This window comes from Carex rostrata, chromosome 2 (assembly GCF_964058835.1).
Source record: "Carex rostrata chromosome 2, lpCarRost1.2, whole genome shotgun sequence".
Classification (NCBI taxonomy): Eukaryota; Viridiplantae; Streptophyta; class Magnoliopsida; order Poales; family Cyperaceae; genus Carex; species Carex rostrata.
Window position 1 is genome coordinate 18,383,623 of NC_135919.1, and position 18,038 is coordinate 18,401,660.

At 34.1% G+C, this 18,038-nt stretch overlaps 1 protein-coding gene and 1 long non-coding RNA gene across 2 annotated transcripts; both read left to right on the plus strand.

The window, feature by feature from the left end:
• Positions 1–5,675: 5,675 nt before the first annotated feature.
• On the plus strand, positions 5,676–7,816 carry LOC144550628 (uncharacterized). Its single transcript, XR_013510524.1, has 2 exons — positions 5,676–6,220; positions 6,654–7,816. It is a non-coding gene; the product is annotated as an uncharacterized LOC144550628 (long non-coding RNA).
• A 2,259-nt stretch (positions 7,817–10,075) lies between these two features.
• On the plus strand, positions 10,076–16,824 carry LOC144547116 (P-loop containing nucleoside triphosphate hydrolases superfamily protein). The gene is made up of 15 exons (XM_078295724.1): positions 10,076–10,242; positions 10,337–10,690; positions 11,031–11,185; positions 11,293–11,490; positions 11,890–12,066; positions 12,526–12,899; positions 13,262–13,442; positions 14,169–14,291; positions 14,371–14,487; positions 14,570–14,674; positions 14,767–14,907; positions 15,543–15,608; positions 15,699–15,854; positions 16,383–16,464; positions 16,562–16,824. Exons 1-15 carry the CDS (start codon positions 10,152–10,154, stop codon positions 16,612–16,614), a joined length of 2,373 nt encoding a protein of 790 aa, XP_078151850.1. The 5' UTR covers positions 10,076–10,151; the 3' UTR covers positions 16,615–16,824.
• Positions 16,825–18,038: the final 1,214 nt, after the last annotated feature.

Genomic DNA, 18,038 nt, shown 5'->3' on the forward strand with positions numbered 1-18,038 from the left:
TCCGAATCAGAATTTTTTTTTTTCCAGAAACTCATGTGTAAAACCGATTTTTTTTTTATATATATTATATATACATATAGAGATGGGTATGGTGCATTGCAATGTATAGCCTCTTTTGTACATTGGACTATAAATTACCGGATTCAAAGTCCAAATAACCGATCCAAACCGTTAATATTGTTCTTCATATTAATATGTATTTGACGACCAAATTTCTTTCAAAAAATGTAAAATTTTGTCTCCAAATACATATTAATATGGAGAACAAGATGAACAGTTTGAATCGGTCATTTAAACTTTGAATCCAGTGATTTATAGTCCAATGTACAAAAGAGTCTATACATTGCAATGCACCATAGCCCATCTCTATATCATATATATACATGTATTATATTATATATACATATACATATATTATATTATATATGAGGAGGGATCGGATTACACCCTTTTTTTGGTGACATCGGTTACACCCTATATTTTCAAAGTCCAAACAGTCGATCCAAACTGTTCAACTTGTTGGATATGTTAAAATGTGCTTGCAGATCAAATTTTATATTTTTCTGAATTTTTTTACTATTTATTAAGATCGGTACAAAAATTCAACGGTCTGAATATAGCAATTTTGTTAAATACTTAATAAATGGTAAAAAAATCTAAAAAATGTAAAATTTGATATGCAAGCACATTTTAACATATCCAACAAGTTGAACGGTTTGGATCGACTGTTTGAACTTTGAAAACTTTGAAAATGGAGAGTGTAATTCGGTGTCACCAAAAAAGGGTGTAATCGGATCCCTCCTCATTATATATACATATACACATATTATATTATACTAATATCGTGCCCGTGCGTTGCAACGGAGATGTATTATAAGAAGAAATTTGTTTTTTCATACATAATAGCATATATATTTCGATGAAATGTCCAATTGACTTTTCTTGGTGTAAAAGAATTGGAATGCCCAATAAATATATATATATATATATATATATATATATATATATATATATATATAGAGAGAGAGAGAGAGAGAGAGAGAGAGAGAGAGAGAGGTTGGCTAAGATCAAAGTGGTAGTTCCTAAGCTTTGGTGCTACCAATTCGTTTTTCAATTTTCAAAGTTCAAAACGTCGATCCGAACCGTTCAAGTTGTTCTCCATATTAAATTGTGCTTGGAGACCAAATTTTACATTTTTCTGAATTTTTTTACTATTTATTAAGCCACTTTGAAAATCGCTGATCCAACGGTGGCTTAACAAAACAGTAAAATCAGAAGCCACCGTTGGATTAGCTGTTTTCAAAGTGGTTTAATAAATAGTAAAAAAATTCAGAAAAATATAAAATTTGGTCTCCAAGCACAATTTAATATGGAGAACAACTTGAACGGTTCGGATCGACGTTTTGAACTTTAAAAATTAAAAAACGAATTGGTAGCACCAAAGCTCAGGAACTACCACTTTGATCTTAGCCAACCTCTATATATATATATATATATATATATATATATATATATATATATATTTAGTAAAGTTGGAGGTCAAGCCATCCAACTATTTAATACTCTTGTTATTACAATAAATATATATATATATATATATATTTAGTAAAGTTGGAGGTCAAGCCATCCAACTATTTAATACTCTTGTTATTACAATAAATGATTTCTTTCATCTGAATTTTGAACCATGACCTTAAAAAAAAATACATATTATTTAAATATATATTCAAAGTAATTGAAACAACATAAAAACCTTGCTTTATTCCTTGCCATGGGGAACAACATGCCGAAGGAACAAAGAGAAAGAAGACTCGGTTGAATTGGCTCAGTTCCTGGATATGCACACTCAGTCATCTCCTTTCTCTGCTAATTAAATCTCTTGATCTTAGATGAAGCCGGAAATGATTTGTATATAAACAAAATTGGGAATCTGTATTTGATCTCAACATATATGTTTCCTTATTGCTTCTTCAATTGAGGACAAGCACTTGGAGATTTGTATAGAAACAAATAAGAAGATATAAGGAAAAAAATAGCAATTTCCATTCCGCTCAATTGAAAAGAGAAAATAAGGAAACATATATGCATAGTTTGCTCAATTGAAAAAGGAGATATAAGGAAACATATTTCATGCAGAGAAATTTTGCTAAAAAACTGAGTTGGCTCAAATTTAATTGTAATATATAGTGTGGTTGTATGTGTGGCAAGTCTTATTTTAACTAAATTTAAACTTCTACGTATAAAAGAGATGCATTTAATCAAAAGAAGACAAATTATGTGATTGGAGGACTGAGATTAAATTCAAAATTTTATCTTTCAATCGTAGCCGTTGGCGGATCAGACACCCAACGTGCTTAATAATATAATGGAGATATACATATATTATAAAAAAATGGATATATTATATATACACATATACATGGAATTTTTTTTTCCGGTTTTAGACATGAGTTTCCGGAAAAAAAATTTCTTGTCATTGGTGCTAAAACCGGAAAAAAAATTTCCGGTTTGGATACTTTTGAAAATACAGCCCCTCTTTGGTTATTTAATTTTTTTTTTTTTGATGAGTAGAACTAGGGTGCTCTTAATTTTTTGATTAGTATAAAGTCAAGCGGTCAAAATTAGAAGGTTAAAAAATTAATTTTAGTGCATTCATTTTTTGAACGTTTTTTGACCGCTTGACTTTATACTAAATTAATTTGAATGTTTAAAAATTTTACATGTAGATGCATCACACGTAAGGTAGGCGGGTTTCAACGGTTCAGATTCGTTATTTGAAATTGATTTGGTGAGTTTTAGAATTAAGCTCACCAAAACTTTGGTAAGCTTAAGAGCACCCTAGTTCTACTCTGCTTAGCAACTTTTATAATTTTAAAATTTAGATTAGTATATTAAAATTTAATTAAATTTAATTTTTTTAGAAGTTATTAAATGGTCAGTCCCATCATTTATGTTTTCTGAAAAAAAGGCCTGAGCTCATTGTATTACACTATTACTAAATAACAGAATGTTTACATATCCCTAAAGTTAACCAAAAAATCCCTCCAAAAAAATGAAACGTTCAGCCCCATTTTATGCCTCTGAATCTATACTTTTGTGCTTTCTCCCAGCATGCACTCCCAAGTTGTGCAACTTTGTACAGATTAGATCTTGAATTTTGGGATTATGCATTATCGTTCGGAAAATTGGTACATATTGATGTCTCTGTCTTCCCTAGGAGATGTGTTTTTCCATGCGATTGGTTTCAAAATTTATTCATAATGTTGATTTTTGGAAATGTTAAATTGAATTTATATCTTAGTATGCAGCTTCGGTCAGTAGTCTGTGCCAAAACATGCAATTCCAAGACAATGATCAAATTGCAAGATAACCATCCAAATATAGACATGCTAACCTGAAAGTCAATCATAAGAAAATTGCAAATCACATATTTTAACAAAAAAGTGAAAAGCATCAATGCTTGGAGGCTATTGAATTCTGGTACAATTTTTTCGTAACGTTCCATCATAATATGACTCGCTTTGTTCATGGATACGGCCGGTGAGTCTAATCTTTTTCCGTTCACAATCAATCAAACATGACCAAAATGAACAATCCTGACCGGATTAACGGACTTGGTAGATATATTTTTAGACAGCGTACCCTATTGTGAAGATATATATTTAGATGTTATCTTATTAAATTTAAATTTATTTTTAAGTTATTGAATCATAAAAACTGTCTGTTATACTTTAAATATAATATAATCTAATACTTGTACATAAATTTAATAGATTAATTTTGATTGCGTAGATATATTTTTAAGTTACATGAAGGATTCTCTATGCAAACACAAACAAAAGATTTCCAAGTGATGAATTAATTACTATACAATTGGTCTCATTTTTATGTAATACATCTAATCAGTAATCACAATACAGAAAACTAGGAGATCAACACAGATATGCCATTAATTCTGTAATTAAGAGCTCGGCAGAATCAAAGTGTCACCTAATAACCATCCGTACTTAATCAGTTGCTAAAGCTGATATAAATAAGTGTGCGTACCAGAAACTTTTTCATCTATTTGGAATTCAATAGTTTTATTGTACAATTTTCTGACTAACCATAATATAATTAGCAATGTAATTTAGGAAAATGATATCACGATCAAGTGGGGACCATTAGAACGACCAAGTGCTGGCAGTGTGAACTGGGATGATGCATGGCGTTCATCAGAAAACAGAGAAGATTGTAATAGGTCATTCTGATCAAGATGGCATAAAATTTTTCCAACCTGTTTACACTGATTCAGATAACAATCATAGCATCGAATTGCAGGCTAGGTCCACAGCATGGAAGCAACGAAGGTTATGAAGCCACTACATTCAAACTGGTATTTTTATGTTTATAAAAACTTTAGATTGATTATTATTCTGCATTTTTTCTTCTTTTTATATTTGAAATAATTGTTTTTTTCTTTCTCTTTCTCTTTCTCTTTCTCTGTATATATAACATCAAAGACTTTACTACGATACTAAAACAGACAATGATATTTTTCTTTTTGATAGTTCCAGCATACATGCAACTCTTGTCAAGTACATCTGACCTAATTGATACCTTAAAAAACATTGTTTGAACTTAAGATATTAAATTATATATGTATCTTCATTATTTAAGGTTAAAAAACATGCAACTCTGTATCTACTAATTTATCATTTTTTATGGTTCTTAATGAACAACCAATCAAACTGCAAATTATTGATCAGCACAAAATTTTCAACTAGAAACTTATATTATATTATTGTAGTAATGATTTCTTTACAATTGCAGATTAATATATCAAATTAACCAGTCACTCGGATAAAAGGAACTTATCACACTCTTTACGGAATCAAATATCTCTAATTTAGTAACAGTGAAGGTACCTATGGTTCAATTGGGATCAAATCTGGTAATCATTTTACATTTGAGTCAGATCATGGATTTTCTGCGTTCCATGGTATTACAGATTGCAAATCTCTCAGGTCCCTTGGAGAGTTGGAGTATATATTAATACCTCTGTTAAGAAGCATCTATTGATTCCCTCTTCCAACTAATATATTCTTATTAACCTTTTTTTCTCAGTAATCTGAATGTATTATATATGCATGGTTAATTATGTTTGGTGTTTGTTTTCTTAGAATTATTAATATATTTACAAGCCTACAGGTTTTCATATAAGGACTTGTTTGTCCAATTTTCTTTTCGATTAAACACTGCCTTTATTAATTATGTAGTCACAAACCATTAATTAGTAACATAATCTGCCATAATATAAACAACACTGTTTGTTGTTGAAAAGAACCTATACAATAATAATATGACTTGAGATGTAAGTAGGTAACCATTTACTTGAATTGATTTGTAATGACTTTCAGTTACCTTTCATTTATTAGTACTGACCAGTGTTGTAAATAACGGTATGCAGTTGTCGGACGGATAGGGCACTGTTAAGCAATTAATTAGAAATAATCGGCCAATTAATCAGAAAAATCCATAATGGTTTGATCACCGCCAACTACTAATCAGCCGATTAATCGCCCTAAATGGGCGTTTTTTACAACACTGGTACTGACTACTTAAACTATGTTTACTGTTTTTTTGTTTGATGCGTTTCTTTGTGTTGTCAGTGCTGCTGTTATGGCATCAAGCATTCCCTTAGGGGGCATTTGGTTCGTACTTTTAGACGGGGATTCCTTGGCATTCTAATTCCCTGGAAAGCGATGTCCGTGTTTGGCAAAATCAACGAGGAAATAGCCATGGGAATTGGTGATTCCCGGCTATGCCGATGACCTGATTTGTGGCTATCGCGATAGCCGAAAAAAACGAGGAATTCTTTGATGCCCGCTCGATGGACATACAGCCCAACGCGCGATTTTTTCTTTTCTTTCGGTGAAACTCTTTTCCTCTTCTCCTTCTCGGTCTCTCTCCGAGACCTGATGGCATCCCAAGCTCGTCAATGGCGTCGATCTCCGGCGCCTTCTCTCCTTTCTCCACTCTATTTCAGCCACGTCGCCACCAGTCTGACGTCATCTCCGCCTTTCCTCTTCACCGCCTCCGTCCGCCTCAATCCATCACCGATCTGCCCAGTTCCTCCTCTCCTTCTTATCCCTCCTCTTTCAGTGAGAATTTTCTCAAATTGGGACCTGTATTGATTCGTGTTGGTGGCAAGGATGAAATTGAAAACTCCATTTCAAGGGTTGGTATCTCAGTTATATTTTTCTTAGAATTTATTTTTTTGAGAGGATATGATATTGCCATAGAGGAGTTGCAGTACCGGGTTTCAGTACTGGTATGATCCCTGTACCAGTTTGAGGACATTTTATTTTAGCCCCTCCTTATTTCAGAGTATAAATCACTGCTGGGTCGAAATGAGGATGTTAATTGGGTCAAAGTAACTTCATATGCATAATGAAGAGTAAATAAGCCATTAGATTAAATTTAGCCTAGTTGTAAACATAAGAGATGTTTGAGCTGTAATTGGGTTCCGCTCAAAATTACCATCCTTGACCAAGATACAATTGCTACAATAGATTAATTGTATTATAGGTGAGAGCCAAGTAGGAAAATAGTGCATAATTCTTATAACTTAATAACTACTTATTTAGTAAATATTTAATACTTGGGTACAGATAGAAACTTAGGCGGTGTAACTATCTCAGAGTGAAGGTGAGTTGCTTCACTTCAACAAAAGGAACAAGTCAATAAGCTAGCAACCTCTCTGAAACTGGTGTAACTATCTCAGAGTGAAGGTGAGTTGCTTCACTTCAACAAAAGGAACAAGTCACTAAGCTAGCAACCTCTCTGAAACTGGTATCCCACAGAAGAAATTTGATTTCGTTTAAGAAACAAGTTACTTGTACATGTATAGTTTGTCTTCTACACATAAATGCACTTATTCATCTATGCAAATATTGCCACCACAGAAACCTTACATGCTTTTGTTTCTCTCTGCTTGTATCTTGCATAACATGCCAACTCGGTCCTGAGTTTGCCTCAACCCTTGTAATTGTTATCTCAAAAGTTAGTAACACGCTTTCAAATTGAATAAATTAGAACTCCAAACAGGTCTGCTTTTGATGGATTTGGGAATACCAGTGCTCAGGTAAATAGCAATTTCGTTTGGTTCCTTATGCCAGTAACAACAATGAAGTTGGCTTTACACCAAATTTATTATTTTAAGGATTTTTTTTAACTTGAGACTTTTCTTTATTAAGACTATCTTGTTTTCTTGTGCTTGTTTTGCCAAATACCTTTTGATTTTGATTTTCCTCAAATATTCTTATTTACAGTTCATGAGTTCATATTTATGTTTTTGAAAAAACTAATAGTGCTTTGGCAGTGGTGGTTTTGAGGGGATTTATAGAGCTGTGCAATTCTGGCGAGTGCGATCTCTTTGGAGCAGGAGGCTTGATATTGTTTGATGTAAGTGATGTTATGGTCACTTACCACATAAACGATCAGGCAACTTCAAGCAATTCAACTGCCCCAATGGCTACTACAATGACTTGGCAACTCTACTGCACGAAACAAGAACATCGATGTTCATATACGTGTATTCTTTATGTGTGTTAATATTGTTGTCTTGTTCATAGTTCATTGCTTCATTTGAGGGACTTCAAAAACTCATAATTAATTTTGTAACTAATAACATACAGTTTTTCAATTTTGATACATATCAACGGACCACCATCATCTTTGTTACTGGTACGGCCGTACTAGAGGATTTTATATTGTTCCTTGTATATGAATATCTTAGTTCACTTCTTATTCAGTATCAGAAGTTCAATTACAATATATATTTTTTTCTATATTTAATTGTCCATGTCTGTCAAAATTTTGCCATTTCAGTTCGGAAACGCAAAAAAAAAAACTCAGGTTTTGTCCGAAATATTTATCTCACAGCTTGTCAGAAAAAGTACCAGTATAACAACCCATGTAAACTTGAAAAGAGAGTTGCCAGAAAAATATGTGTAAATAATTGTCAAACCATTATAATGCTGTAGAAATATAGAACATACAATAGGTAGTCTGAAAAGACAGACACAGTTAATGTGACAGGCATGCCATCTCAAATATATTTTATTTGATTTATAATTTATCTTTAAACAATACAAAATTTTTTTTGGTAACGTAACGTTATTTAGTTAATAATTAATAAATAGTGAAGTTATGTCTATAGCCATTGGAATAGATGCGCGAATCAAATATGAGAATGACTCATTCCAAAGAATGTTGAAGCAATAGCCATACACGAATCAAACATGGGAATGACACATGCCATAGAATGACATTCCCTGACATTATATTCCATGGAATCCTTCTATTCCGTGGAATGACCTATAGCGCGAACCAAACGCCCCCTTAGTAACTTGGAATCATAAATTGTGAAACATTTTGTCAACGTAACTCAATTACAAACAAGTTTGTAATCATATGATCTACCCAGTAACAATATCATGAACAGAATGTCATCGGGATTCTGTTTACGTTTGGAATTAACACAGAACAAATTGGAAGTGAAGGTTTTTTTTTTTAAATTCCAACAGAGGCTGAGGTTTTGTTATTATTGGTTGGTTGCTATTCCTCAAGGCGCCAACACAAAAAGGTGGTTTTAACAACAGACGGCCCACAAGTCAGCAACGCCTCATTCAAAATATTTTTATGTATATTTCTTTTCGCTAACATCTTTAGAGCTTGTATCCTTGGAGAAGACTATTTTAATGGCTTTTATCTTTTCGCAATTGGGTTTTTAATTTTAATGGATATAATGATATCAAAATTTCATCAGGAATAAATGATAAAAACAAACAGACTATTTCAAAAATTATTATAAAACACCACATTCTTAATTTGCTACACTTTTCAATATTATGTTCCCATAATAATAATGAGGAGGGATCTAATTACACCCTTTTTTGGTGACACCAAATTACACTCCATTTTCAAAGTTTTTAAATTCCAAACAGTCGATCCAAACCGTTCAACATAATGGATATGTTAAAATGTGCTTGTAGATCAAATTTTACATTTTTTGAATTTTTTTTTTACTATTTATTAAGTATTTAACAAAATCATTATATTCAGACCATTGAATTTTTGTACCCATCTGAATAAATAGCAAAAAAAATTCAAAAAAGTGTAAAATTTGATCTGCAAGCACATTTTAACATATCCATCATGTTGAACGGTTTGTATTTGACTGTTTGGACTTTGAAAATATAGGGTGTAATCCGGTGTTACCAAAAAAGGATGTAATTGGATCCCTCCTCAATAATTATTATCTTAAAAAACTTTACAAAATTATGCTATACATTACAAAATTAAACAAGTGCCAATTGATAAGAAAATGCAGCATTGTTGTTAATTTTTCAAATAAAACAAAATGTCACTTGAATTAAGATAATTAAGAGTTGAACAACTAATGATGGATTAGAATCCAACACAAATTTTGAGTTTAGATGACTGTCCGATCAGAATCCGAACCAATCCGGTCTAAAGTGGAATGCACAAAGTTGTTTTAATATTTGTACAAAAGCAGATCAAACAGTATAACTCAGGTGATATGAATTCATCCAACAGTAGGATTGTTCCTTGTACGGTTGTACCAGTAGGTAGGCTATATTGGGCCAAATAAGCCCAAAAGGACCATATCAGCAGTAACTGACCGTAAATAATTTGGGCCCCATAAGCCCAAAAAAGTACACTTTAAACCTACTCTTATCGCTTTCTTCTCTCTTTTTATACTTATACGAATCCACACCAGCAAGAGCCAAGAGGGCTCTCAATCTCATGGCACTCTCTCTCCTACCGCTAAAACCCGAATCCATGTCCTTATCCTCCCCGTCACTGTAAAAGGGAATCTTTTACAATTACTATAAATTCTATAATAACGGGTCAGATTATTTGTCAGCCGGTGCCTATTTGGGATGGCGGCATGGCGCAAGGGGCAGAATTATTTGTGCTTCTAGATTCGTGCAAAGTTAAAAGAACGGTCCTGATCCACTAACTGTAAAAGATTTATTTTTTCGGTACCGGGGCGGGGAGTACCTGAATTCCTAAAACCCTGCTCGCTTTCTCTCTCCTCGCCTCAGCCGCCCCACGACCAAGCTAGCTCTAAGAAAAAGAGCATGAAGAAGAACGGGAAAGAACCGCTTCAATGGACTGACACTTTTCTCTCCGAAGACCCCTTTTCCCTCCTCTCCGGCAGCGATCAAGGAGGTCTCTCTTTCTCTCTGACGAATTCCTTGATTTTCTTCCCTTGTTTATGCCTGTTGAAGTATTTTTAACTTATTGGGGTTTTAATTTTGAGCAGGGTTTCTGTCTCTGGAAGAGATTGACGAGTCAGAGTATGGCTTGATCGGAGAAGTTGTTGAGGCGGTTGGAGAAGAGAAATGGAGCAAGAAGAAGGCTTCTCTATCTAATTCTCATAAAAGGAAGCGAGGAGATGAAAAACCAAGCGAGCTTGTTTCTGCTGCTGTTTCTAGTGGAGGAGGAGACAAGGGGAAGAAAAAGCACAAAGACAATAATAGAAGTAAAGATGTAACAGCTGATGCACAAGGAAAAGAAGAAGCAAAAATGAAGAAGAGGAAAAATAAGAAAGAAAATAAAAAGAAAACCAACCAAAAGGAAGATAAAACTGACAATATTGTGAAGGCTGATGTCCAAGGTACTTCACTTATTTCTCTCAATATGTTTATAATTTTCGGAAGTTAGAATTTTGAGTCCAGAGAGTATAGTTCTTTGTGGATTTTATCTGTTTTTGGGTGGCATTTAAGAGGTGGATTTAAGCTAATTCAAAACCAACACTTTCAAAGTTTAGGAGTACATGTTACAATTTCTGTATCATTTCTACTTTGGAGGAAACTAGAGCTTGTTTGTTTTGGAGGGTACAGTTGAAAAGGATCTAGTTCATGTAAAGACAACTTTTCATCCTTTTGGAGGGACAATTCATTTCTACTTCTGATTATTTTACTTTTCCTGATAACTATTCAAAAATAAAAATGAAGACGGTAGGGAGTTACTTCTTGGAGAAGATGAAGTATATGCATGGAATGAGCTGAGGTTGCATCCTCTCTTGATAAATTCAATTCGTCGGCTTGGTTTTAAAGAGCCAACTCCTATTCAAAAAGCTTGTATTCCAGCTGCTGCCCATCAAGGGAAGGTTTGTACTTCATTAAAATAGTGGTACATAATAAAATTAGCTTACAAAAGATAACTAAACCAGCACAGTGATTAAGAGCTAACTGAAAGATTTCTGTTAATTTACAGGATGTGATTGGTGCTGCTGAGACTGGATCTGGTAAAACCTTGGCCTTTGGTCTACCAATACTACAGCGGCTCCTAGAAGAAAGAGAGAAGGATGCAAGGTTAATATTGGAAGACAAAGATTTAGCTGATAAAAAAAGTAGCACAGAAAGTCCCCTTCGCGCCCTTATCTTGACACCAACAAGGGAGCTTGCATTGCAGGTTTCCTATGCCTCCATTTTTTTTTTTTTTTTTCAAATTACATTCCATTTCACCAGATTTGTAAATAACATCCAGCTTTTTGAGAAAATATCAGACTTTTAGTCATTTCCATGTAGCATCTTACTTTTAAAACCAGAGTCAAGTAAAAGAAAAGGCTGTGACAAAACTACACCAAGTTTCCTCATATTAGGTCAATCAAGTGTCTTCATTACTAGCTCTTGCAACTAGGAACCTGATATATCACTCCATTTGACTTTTGATTTATTTGATTGAGAGGAAAAAGAATTGGTGATGCACATATGCTAATATAAGAGGTACTATTGGCGAATTTACTTGTAAGGTCTTATTGATTAACTGTAAAGTGTTAGTTTCTGGCCTGAGAATTTATTTCCCTCCTAGGTTTGTGATCATCTCAAACAAGCAGCAAAATCTCTGGAGATTTATGTGGTACCAATTGTGGGGGGTATGTCGTCGGAGAAACAAGAAAGACTCTTGAGAAGACGACCTCATATTGTTGTTGGAACTCCAGGCCGGCTTTGGGAGCTGATGTCATCTGGAGAACAACACCTTGTTGAGGTTCATAACATTTGAGTTTATGCAGGAATTTGCATATTTTATCTTTTTATTGACATATTTGTAGAACTTCTGTTGTATATGGCTGAACTATTGTGAATATCTGTTTCCCTATAGATTGTTTGAAACTTATTCAGGTCACAATCCTTGACAATGAATTGTAAAACTGCATCTGTCACAGTTCTCTTTAATTTTTTAAAGGGAGGTGAGGCGTTGCAATTTATGAAAGAGGGGGGCTTTTAGCGAAGATATTTTTGGTGGCTTATGGTACATTTGTCGTAAATTATAATGCACTTTTTTTTTTTGTTTTAAGAAAGCTCCCAAGAAATAAAATAGCTGTCAACTGTAAAATTAGTATGGTGGTCCAATCTAAACTCTTGTGTTCTATATCATGATAGTGACTGGACCTCAATTGGTGTCACTACTCTAATTAACAAATACATTTTATTTTGCTCAACGCAGTTGCACTCTTTGTCATTCTTTGTCCTGGATGAGGCTGATAGAATGATAGAGCGCGGTCACTACCATGAGCTACAGTCCATCATTGATATGCTCCCCGTGACAAGTGGGCCTGGTACAGAAAGCTCTAGTAGTCAGTCTGAGCTCAACGTGCAAAGAAAGAAAAGACAAACTTTTGTCTTTTCTGCCACGATCGCCTTGTCAGATAACTTCCGTAAGAAGTTGAAACGTGGTATCTCTACCTCAGGGTCCATATCTGGTGGTCTGAGTTCCATTGAGACGCTCTCTGAGCGGGCTGGGATGAGGCCAGATGCAGCAGTTGTTGATTTAACGAATGCTTCGATCATGGCTAACAAACTTGAAGAGTGTTTTATTATGTATGCCCTTTTCTTGAACCCCTCTCAAATACCAGATACGAGAGAGAATTTAGAGATGAGTAATGTGGATTGTGTACGTCCTTTTTTTTTATAATCCCCAGATTACAACTGCAAAGAATGAGCAAAGTAAGCAAGTTGATAAGTAAATTGATTATAAGTGAACAATTAGGAGAATGCTTGATGATAGAATACAGTTTTAGTTATTGTAGGGATTATCCCTGTTCCTTGCTTGTTTCTTTGTATATCTTGTCAAGATCTGTACATAGAATAACTAGATCCTTACTCTTTCTTATCATCTTATGTAATGCCTTTTTCTGACTGGAAACTTGCTGATGGTTTCTTGATGTTTGGATTGTTTATAGGTGTGGGGAAGAGGAAAAAGATGCATACTTGTATTATATTCTGAGTGTGCATGGTCAAGGCAGAACAATGGTATTTTGTACCTCAATTGCTGCTTTGCGCCATATTTCTGCCATTTTACATAATCTTGGAATCAATTCATGGACTCTTCATGCTCAGATGCAACAGAGAGCTCGTTTGAAGGTTTACATTTCATATCAGAGTCCATAACCTCTTTTTTCTCAATATAAACTCTAGCTTGAATCATTGTTGCATTGTAATTTGAGCAACATTTTGGGAGATACTTGATGACATTAGTGCCAAAGGTAAAAGAGCTGATTCTGGAATTGGAACCTTGAACTCATTTTAGACTTTCACCAAAAGGAAAAACTTAAACTTGACTGGTAGTATTACTGACCAAAATTCAGTGCCTACAGGGCAGAGCCACTGTTTTCGAGGGTTGGGCATCTGCTCTACCCTGGATTTTGAAATTTTTTTTTTTTTTTTATAAACTCATATTGTATTGGGTTGCTACCCTACTATGAAAAAACTTTTGCCCTACCCTGTGAAGTCCAAATTTTCCAACGCATGATGCAATTTGTAGTTTTTGAATTTGTACTTCAATATTTTGATGAAATTTGAATTGTTAATATTTTCGCCCACTCCTGACTCAAATCCTAGCTACGCCACTGAGTGCCTCTTGATAGTTTAGTAAGTTTACCTGAATTTCTGAGAAATAAAACAATGTCTTCTACTGTTCGACTTGAATCCTTGTGTTGTGAATTTTTTGGTGATGTTTTGAGACCTCATATGCTCCACGGGCAAACTTGATCATTGTCAAAGACTAGACCAAAGCAATGAGCTCATTTATTCAGTATAATTGAATTCTACAAATCGTTTTCATGTTCCTATCTTTTTTGCATTGAGCAGGCTATGGACAGGTTTTGTGGAAATGAAAACTCGGTATTAATTGCAACTGATGTTGCTGCAAGAGGACTTGATATACCACATGTACGAACTGTAATCCATTATCAGTTGCCACACTCAGCTGAGGTAGAAACATCGTCTATTATTGTTGTTATTTTATGCTGGTAAACTTTTTGGATGCTTTACTGAAGTTGTTTTCTGACAGGTTTATATTCACAGAAGTGGCAGGACAGCACGTGCATTTGCTGATGGGTGTAGCATTGCTTTAATCTCTGCTAAAGACAAAACTAAATTTTTTTCCCTTTGCAAGTCTTTGTCCAAGGTAATTTTCTTTATCACCTTTAACCAGTCTTTTATGTTGAAATATCTTTCTAATCTCTTTCTAATGTTGGCTTGAAATGCAGGAGAGTCTTAAACAATTCCCTGTTGATAATGCCTACATGCCAGAGGTAATGAAGAGACTCTCCCTTGCACGTCAGGTTGACAAAATCACCAGGAAGAACTCGCAGGCAAGTGCCAGTATATTTGTTTATAAATAACGTGGCTGTAATTTTGGTAAATGCATATTGATTATTTTTGTTGGTTTTTCTGTTGTGTCTAGGAAAATGCAAAGAAGAACTGGTTTGAAAAGAATGCAGAAGCTCTGGGATTGGACCTAGACGTCAGTGACAGCGAGGAAGGAAGAACCAAAGGAATCAAGGAGAAGAAAACCTCTTCTGCTCAACTACACAAACTCCAACAGGTTCATTTTGAAAATTTTATAATCTACATTATCGTCCTAATTATCATCCAGATATGGCAAAAACAATTTACCTGAGCTGGACAACGAAATTGGTTCCAGTACAAGCCACCTGGTTTTAGTTTGTCACAGTTGATTGTACCAGTGTGTTATTACTTATTACTAATGCAAAAGGGATATATTGTACAGAGGGATGTATTGACAACCTTTTTTTGTTTTTGTTTTGACAACTGGGACAACTGATATTAAAATTAGTCAACATTAAAAAAAAGTGCAGATTTTTTATTTTTCATTTTGGTAACTTATCAAATTTGCTGCAATTTGAAAATCGCGACAATCAAAAGCACAATACTAGAAGCGGTAAACTTTCAAAATCTCCGATGGCGACTAATTGGTTTTCAAATTGCACCAAATTCAATACATAACCTATCTACAATTTTCTAAGTTTGTTACTTTGATAAGCATCATGCTGGTTGTCCTTGTATTATTATTTTTTTCAATATAACCTATCCTATCACTAACATAGTACAAATGTTGTTACAAGTTGAACACTCTTTCTACCTGAATGTTTGTTTTTTATTGTTAATCTGTACTCGTCTTTCATACAAGTACTTGTCCTTACTATAAACTTTCTTCAGGAATTGAATGCTCATCTGAAACAGCCATTGCAGCCTAAAACACTCTCGCACCGCTATTTGGCTGGGGTTAGTACCATCTTTTCTTATAATCATGTTATTATTATTGATTTTTTTTTTTTAACTTTAATAAATTAACACTTGCTTGATATATGATAGGCTGGTGTTTCGACAATACTTCAGCAGCAGCTAGAGGAGCTCTCGAAGAGCAATGCAAAAGGTGATATTACAGAAAACAATAAAAAGACAAAATTTGTTGTAATTGGCCAGGACCTTGTTGAACCACTCCAGGCCCTTCGCAATGCTGGCCATGAGGTATGTGCAATATTATATTTTCTTCTTCTTCTCAGTATAGTTGTTTATTGGAAATAATCATCTCCCTCGCATATCTGGCCCCCATCTCACAGCCCGACATGCTCTTTAGTTTCACTAATCAGATTAATTTTTTTTTACTTATTTGTTTAAAAAATGTAGCTTTTACTAGAAATTTTCTGTTCTTTTGGAGGGAAAATAAAGGTCTAGGACAATCTGAAGAATATGTTTTTAAAAAATGTTTGTTCTTACATGCTTTCTTAGAATAGCCTTTTTAATCCCTGAAATATTTCTTTTTGAAAGCATCTCAATGTTAAGAGGCTCGGACTTTTACACTTAACAGGAGTGGCTTAAGGACTCCCATTAATCCTGAGATCCATTTCTTTTTTAGTTACCTCTTGCATTAATTGAACTTGCATCTTTTGTAAAGCCTATCACCATTGGCACTAGGCTTACAAGTTCAGGTTTCAAACCCATCATTTGTTCCCTTTTTCCGTTACTGTTGATGAATTTCTCATCTATGTCTGGCAGGTTTGTGTGAACTTGGAAAAGAAGAAGGAAGTGCACAAGCGTGCGGAGATATGGAAAAAGAATAAGCGAGATGAAAAGAAACGTAATTTCCTTCATTCCATTATAATTTTTGCTTCTATATTTTTATTTTTTATTTTTCTCACTGTTTGTTCACTTGGCCTGTAATTGGTGGTTATTAGGTGCACGTGAGCAAAAGAGAAGTGCCAGAAAGAGAGCAAAGGAAGGCATGTAAAGGAGCATGTCAGGTCATCATGCAATTTTGCAGCAGAGTAGCTTTTGTTTACCCCTCTTTTTCAGTTTATTGTGTTGGAGTATTTAGAACTTGAGATATCTTGTGGCAGGCTTAGTTGATAATATATAATTTATATTTTGTATTATTTTTTTGTAATAGAATTATAAACCCTTTCATAGATAATTTGGACTAAAAAACTTGAAATTCTGAATTGTGGATCTTAGGGCCTGTTTGGTAGATGAGTTTCCCATGGGTTTTCATGGATAAAAGTAAATGTGCGTAATTTTTTCCTTGGTGTCTTTGGCACAGAATGTAAGTTTCTATGCATTAACATAGACTAGACATAATCCTTAGGATCTTGAACAATATAATTGTCACAAATATAAAATTACCTGATGCGGAAGATGCAACCATGCTACTTCAACTTGGTGTATAAACGGTTTCTCTCCCTTGACCCTCTTTCTCTTAATGTTACAAACCTTTGAGATGGAAATATTTGTGTGTAACCTCTAATGGGTAGGGATAGGGCCTATTTATACTTGTTTAGCATTAATCTGGTACGTCCATCAAATACCAAATGGATGGATTAGATTTAGTGTGCTATTAATAGTGGCAAACCAAAAGAATTGAAATTCTCAATATTCATGACACTAAGAGTTACACAATTTATTTGGTGACCTTAAGAGACTAAAAACTCTTAACACATTTACATCCATTATCTAGGTCACTTAATTGGAATTAATCTAACATTCTCCCACTTGGCCTGATAATAGAACAACATAGCTTCACTACTTAATAGCACCTTCATAAGCGCGCATAAATCAACTAATCCTCATAAGTAATTACCATATTTTAATATTTCACAAAATACGAGTTATGGTGGTCATACACTATTTTAAGAAGCATATTTCCTTTCATATACTACAATATCTGCAATCTATCAAAACAGGTCTTTAGATTATATAAATTTCATAATGGTCCACATAATATTCATTTTTCTGTTATTAGAAAACATCACGTGTATACACTATCATAAGTACCAGAAAAATAAGGGTCAAAAACACTTTATTGAGCTCAGAGTGTCAAATACATTCATCTTTACAATAAAGACCCATTCTTTGTACATGTCCCTTAAATGTCTTTGGTTGTAAACCTTTCGTTAAAGGATCTGCTATCATTAAGTCAGTCCTTATGTGTTGAATAGACACTCTTTGTTTTTGAACCTCCTCTTTAACGGCAAAATACTTTAATTCCATATGCTTGTCACCTCTAGAGTATTTGTCGTTTTTTGAGAAGAAAACTGCTGCCGAATTATCACAATAAATTTTCAGCGGCTTGGTAATGGTGTCGACAACCCCAAGTCCTGAAATAAAGTTTCGCAGCCATAATGCTTGAATCGTGGCTTCAAAACATGCCACAAATTC

Bases quoted from the DNA above. Each gene is read 5' to 3' on its own strand.
- LOC144547116 (XM_078295724.1), top strand. From the start codon at position 10,152: ATGAAGAAGAACGGGAAAGAACCGCTTCAATGGACTGACACTTTTCTC. The intron at 14,675-14,766 runs GCAAGTGCCAGT...TGTTGTGTCTAG, and splicing joins TCACCAGGAAGAACTCGCAG to GAAAATGCAAAGAAGAACTG. The intron at 16,465-16,561 runs GTAATTTCCTTC...GGTGGTTATTAG, and splicing joins TAAGCGAGATGAAAAGAAAC to GTGCACGTGAGCAAAAGAGA.